Source organism: Triticum aestivum, chromosome 7D (genome assembly GCF_018294505.1).
Source record: "Triticum aestivum cultivar Chinese Spring chromosome 7D, IWGSC CS RefSeq v2.1, whole genome shotgun sequence".
NCBI lineage: Eukaryota > Viridiplantae > Streptophyta > Magnoliopsida > Poales > Poaceae > Triticum > Triticum aestivum.
Genome location: NC_057814.1, coordinates 22,910,849 through 22,916,695, shown reverse-complemented (window position 1 = coordinate 22,916,695; position 5,847 = coordinate 22,910,849). Strand labels below are relative to the sequence as shown.

Genomic DNA, 5,847 nt, shown 5'->3' with positions numbered 1-5,847 from the left:
AAAGTAAATGTAAGCATTGGAAAAGAAAACAGCAATCAATTGTCACACTATAAAAATATAATTGTTTCCAAACACAGAAAGTTAACATTCTCTATATATTAGGATCCAGCCAGAATTAAATAATATTATTAACCAAATGTAAGCATTTCAAGCAATGCTACCCTGGTATAGAAGAACTCAAGTAACCTGTTTTTCAAATTGGATAACATACTTTTAGAATGCCTCTAAATTCACTGATATGTGTACCGACACAAATGGGTAGACGGAAAACCATGTCGTGCCTTCCATGAAAAAAAGCATGTTTATCTCCGCGATAAAATGATTAAGTAATTAACTGCAAAACCGTTGTTGACTAATAACAACTTAGTCATCATGTTTGTTTACAATTGTAGACAGTTAACATTCTCTATATGTTAGCCCGTGCGTTTGCACGGGTTGACGACTAGTAGTTGCTAATTTAGGGAAACAAAAGAGTCAATGAGATAGAGCTCACACTTAATTAATCGAAGCCACACTAAACAGAGCTAGTAGGCTTAAACATGGCTCTAACAAAAAACCAACACTCTAAACGAAGACTACTGCTACTATGCGTAATTTATCAATGCCGCTGACACGACGCCCTATGCCTCATCGTTGTCCAATGAGATGCTGTGGACTTGTCTGGATGTCGCGTCGTCGGCATCGGACTTTGTGTCCCCCCGGGATGAGCTCGTCATCTTCATCGAGCACCACGTTATCTTAATGGTCGAAGTAGTGGCGGTGCCAGAGATTGTGCTGGTACTCCATTGTCGAATCCTTGATGGCTCGCTGTTGTTCTCCGCATACCGATCTGCCGCCGCTGCCGCTACCGGTATGCGCTGCACATAGCACCGTTGTGCCATTCATCCCATCCGTGGATCGTGTAGTGTACGTGTATAAGTCCATGCGCCGCCAGGATCGGCTCTGGTCTCCTTCTCACTTCACGTATGCTCAGTGTGTGCTCTCATGCCTTTTTTTGAACAGGAGGGTTGCCCTGGCCTCTGCATCGAAATGATGCATATGCAACCATTTTATTAACGAAAGACCGGACAAGTATGTCTTGCCATACAAAAATCCATCAAAAACAGTATAAAAGAGGAGAACTCAAAGCCACGTCAGGCTAAAAATAGGACTAGATGCCTATACATCAATCCAATTGTTGCACCGCCATCCAAACCGATTATAGGTATCCCGTGCTACCGTCGTCCATCGGTTGCACCCATAAGCCATATGCTCCTTGGCTTCTGTACGACTGAGTAACTACCATGTACGGATTCAGCCAGTAGCTTCGAAGATAACCTAGAAAAAAATATTAATATTATTTCTGTTAAAAATCACGTCATTTCAACAGTTCCATATAGCCTAAAGTAATGCACATACTCCAACTTGAAACTGCGCCGCTAACTTAGGCACTCACGCTGCCTACTGCTTCAAAATTTTCCAATTTGCATCCGATCCTTGTCTTTCTCTAAATCCTTGTTCACCTCAACCTTGAACAACCAAGGTCATGCGAGGCCACCGCTATGACAAAGAGCCGAGCGGGAAATTCTAGCCGCCGGACACTGCGGGCGACGAGCGGATAAGAGAAGGGCATGCGACGAGATAGATGGTGCTGTGTGTGTCTGTGTGGGTGTGTGTGTTTTCTACCGGTAACTTCCACGGTGAGGACAAGGGTGTGAAGAAGAGGAATCACTATTTATGTTTGTTCCCGGTCCCTTTGCGAGCTGTACTCCGGATACCAGACTTTGTGTTTTGCTGAACTTGTTTAATAATATGGCCGCATGCATCTTTCGGATGCAGAGGCCGGGGGATAACCTCCTTGAAAAAAAATGTTTGTTCCCAGTCCGCTGATCTTATCTGACTACGATGGTTTGTGCTTCACGAGTCATTATTTTGCTGAAAAGAATTTAGTGTGTCAAAGTTGTGCGTCTGGATTCTAATTTGTATTAATCCTTACATCTTAATGTTGAAACTGAAATTTTGCTTGTGTTACTACTTTTAATTATACTTGGAGTGCGCCACCCGATGTGCACTTTGCTGACAAATTCCGGAAGAATCCATTTTTGGGGGATGAGAAATAGTAACTTGTTTATACCGATTGAAAGTTAAAGAAGAAAACACAATAAAACAAAGAAACAACAAACACCCGTACGCACTTGTCATTACATTCATTAACCCTTTACTACAATATATGATCACTTCTGTGTACATTACATGCCTATGCATTATGTAAGCATGCATCTTCCTTTAACTATCATGTGAGTGACAACGGCCAAAATCATCTCATTGATCTGCCAACTCCTGCTGCTTCTTCAACACTTGGAACGTTAGCCCCCTCTTGTCGTCCACGGCAGCATCAATGGAGATTGTCGAGCCTGCACAGGCTTCTCCGTCGATCAGCATGTCCGAGAGAATCGTGGTCACGTGATTCTGCACCCACCTTCTAATGGGCCTTGCGCCGTCGACCTACGAGCGCTAAAGCATTAAAAACTGGACAATTTTTCTTCATCGTGTGATGATTATAAAAAAAGCTATATATACTCACCGGGTCATGTGATTCTGACAAAATGACGTCTAGGGCCGCATCAGTTGCAAGTACAGAGACACCCTTGTTAGCTACTGTCGAAATGACATTATTCATCTGGATTTTCACAATCTTCCTCAATTCATGGTGCGAAAGTGGCTCGAATATCACAACCTTACTTAGTCTATTGATAAGTTCAGGCTTGAAGCGCTTCTTAACCTGCATGAACAAGTGTATATAAGATGATCATTGGCTTGCCAATCGAGGACGTTACAAGGATAGTTGGGATTCACAAACCTGATTCATGAGGAGATCTCTTTCAGATTTGATTGTATTTTCACCCGTAATTCTCAATGGTAGGTGCTCTGCTCCTATATTTGAGGTCATAATGACGATAGTATTCTTGAAATCTACAACTTGCCCTTTGCCATCGGTCAACATACCATCATCAAGCAGCTGGTGAAAAACCTTGAATACCGAGGCATTTGCTTTATCCACTTGGTCGAAAAGGATAACACTATATGGGAGCCTCTTGACTTTCTCGGTGAGTTGTCCATATTCTTCATAGCTTTAAAAATCAAATAATGTTTTTTGAGATATGTCTGTGCCTAGAAACAAGAAGCGTATATCAAGTTTAAGAATCAAACCTTCGAGATCCTCCGGTGAGACGTGACACAGATCCACTGTCAGTATATTCCGACATATCAAAGTGAATCAACGCCTTCTCGTTGTCAAATATCTTCTCTGCTAGGGCTTTAGCAAGTTCTGTCTTTCCGACGCCAACCGGGCCCAAAAAGAGGAATGCACTTATCGGTTGTCCGATTTGACCAAAGCCGACCCTAGAACGTAGGACTGCTTGTGCAACCAAATTAACAGCTTCATCCTGGCCAATAACATGCTCATGCAATTTTTTCGCAAGGTGGATCAACTTGTCGTTCTCCTCTTGATCAAGTGTAGCGAGAGGAATTTTAGTCCATCGGCTCACAACCTTCGAATAAAATTTTGATGTAACAAACACATCACACTAATAACACACGTGAATCTTCATAAAAAGTAAAACATATGCAAATTAAGTATTCATATATATGTTTATTTAGGACTTACCCGTGCTACATGTCCAGGGCTAACAACAATTTCCACGGTCGTTTGTTTGTCCGCGTGCATCTTTGTTGTGGCGCATGCCTCATCCATAAGGTCAATTGCTTTATCAGGGAATTTGCGGCCTGGCAATGATCAAAGACATCTATTATCTTCAACATAAATAAAAAATTGCATAGTTTTCCATAATTAAGTGATACTACTATAAGCGTAAACTGAAGTCTTGACGTGTGTATACGTACCTGTAATGTAGCGGGCAGCGAGATGTGCAGCGGCTACAATAGCATCGTCCTGGATTTTCAAGCCATGGTGCTCTTGGTACCTGTGCTTCAGCACCTGCAGGATGGCAATGGTCGCATGCACACTCGGCTCCTCGACGACAACCTTCTGGAACCGCCGCTCGAGCGCGGCATCTGTCTGAACATACTTTTCATATTCTTCGGAGGTCGTGGCGCCCACGCAACGGATGCGGCCCCGGGCCAACGCCGGCTTGAGAATGTTGCCGGCGTCTATGGGGCCTCCTTTTTCGCCGCCGGCGCCAACGACCATGTGCATCTCGTCGATGAACAAGATGACCTTGCCTTCCGCCTCCTCTGCCTCCTTGATGACGTCCTTGATGCGCTGCTCAAACATGCCGCGCCAGTGCGTCCCGGCCATCATGGCCCCCATGTCAACCTCCACCATGCGCGCGCCGGCAAGCGTGTCGGGGACGTTCCCGGCGGCGATGCGCTGCGCGAGGCCCTCGACGATGGCCGTCTTGCCCACCCCCGCGGCGCCGACAAGCGCGGCGCAGTTCTTGGTGCGCCGGCAGAGGATGCAGACGAGGCGGTCGATCTCGTCGTCGCGGTCGATGACAGGGTCAGTCGTGGCGGCGTCCAAGGTCCTGAGGCTGCCGGTGGCGTCCAAGGGCTTGATGCCGATGAGTTGGTCGTAGTCGGTGTCGGAAGGGCGTTTGTCGTGCTTGAACTCGTCGAGCAACGTCCACGTTGCCCAGGCTAGAGCTGCACTGGCAACGGCCGATGCTCCGACGAAGAGCATGCTTTCCGGGGAAGACCACGACATAGCTACTGTACTATATGATCGAGCTCTCCAACTGCAAGTGAGGACCAAGAATATGAAGGCGCCGAGAAAAGCGTTCGATTTGTTTCGATACGATTCCACGTGCAGGTGCGGCACAAAGATCGTTAATCGCCGTGTATCTCTCTATATCTTGTCTGTATTGCCGATGTGCCGCACAGGATGTATTTATGAGTATACGACAGATCTCTTGCAATCCGTCTCGGTGTATTCAACGACCAGCTCTCGCAAATTTGAATTGCAATTGGAATTAGAAATTGGATGTGGATGTTTTGGAAAACCCTTTATTTAGACCGACTGATTTTTGGCTGCCGCAAACCTCCCCGCGAGCCGTCCGATCCGGTTTGATCGTGCGGCGCTGGCGTCTCTCACGTGCCCGCCTAGATAGTCTCGCTGGCCGCCTCACGTCGCGCCCGTGGTGTCTCGCGGACAGGGAAGTAGAGGCCTCGGATCCAGGCGCTACCCCAGGCAGTAGCTGATGCGAGAGGCGACACGACGGCATCCGCAGCGGCGAAGCCACGGCGACGGGAAGTGGAGGCGCACACGGCGGCGACGCTCCACGGCGACGGAGGGGACTTGATGACGCGATGGTTGTGCGGCGGAGGGGCTCGTTGGGAGCCTTCAGGTCAGGGAAGATTGGGTCAGGGATTGGTTGCTGGATAGATCATGTGTGTGTGACGAATTGCTTCATTGTAGAGCAGCGAATCTGCAGCCAACGCAACACATCCACTGTGAGAGGGAGTGTGATCTGTGATCTGCTGTTTCACAACAGCAGGAATGTTGTTCTCCAGGGTTCAGACTGGGAGTGGTGCTTCATTTGTAGCACAGAATCTAGTGTTTATTATTATTATTATTATTATTATTATTATTATTATTATTATTATTTCAGAGCACGACTGTAAGCAGCAGCATGAATGTTTGTTCTTCAGACTGGGATGTGCCTTTTTGTTCTCTTTTTCTAGTTGTGGGCTTGATTCTACGCAACTAGGAGAGGTGCTTCATTTGTAGCACATACTCTAGTTGCTTTTTTGTTCATTTTAGAGCACAGATTTGTACGCAACAGCAGTAATGTTTTGTTCTGCAGACTGGGATGTGCTTTTTGTTTTCTGTTTTCTAGTCATGGGCTTGAT

General features: G+C 46.3%; 1 protein-coding gene across 1 annotated transcript; it reads right to left on the bottom strand.

Moving 5' to 3' along the window:
- Positions 1–2,020: 2,020 nt before the first annotated feature.
- On the bottom strand, positions 2,021–4,838 carry LOC123168115 (chaperone protein ClpB1). The gene is made up of 6 exons (XM_044585982.1): positions 3,883–4,838; positions 3,647–3,765; positions 3,190–3,530; positions 2,840–3,110; positions 2,564–2,761; positions 2,021–2,484 (listed from the first exon to the last, which is right to left on the bottom strand). Exons 1-6 carry the CDS (start codon positions 4,700–4,702, stop codon positions 2,302–2,304), a joined length of 1,932 nt encoding a protein of 643 aa, XP_044441917.1. The 5' UTR covers positions 4,703–4,838; the 3' UTR covers positions 2,021–2,301.
- Between the last annotated feature and the right edge of the window lie 1,009 nt (positions 4,839–5,847).

What these genes read in the sequence shown, in the direction of transcription:
- LOC123168115 (XM_044585982.1), bottom strand. Translation starts at nt 4,702, where the DNA reads ATGTCGTGGTCTTCCCCGGAAAGCATGCTCTTCGTCGGAGCATCGGCC. An exon ending in CTCACCGGAGGATCTCGAAG is followed by an intron (nt 3,111 to 3,189) that starts GTTTGATTCTTA and finishes TGATTTTTAAAG; the next exon opens with CTATGAAGAATATGGACAAC. An exon ending in GAGATCTCCTCATGAATCAG is followed by an intron (nt 2,762 to 2,839) that starts GTTTGTGAATCC and finishes TTGTTCATGCAG; the next exon opens with GTTAAGAAGCGCTTCAAGCC.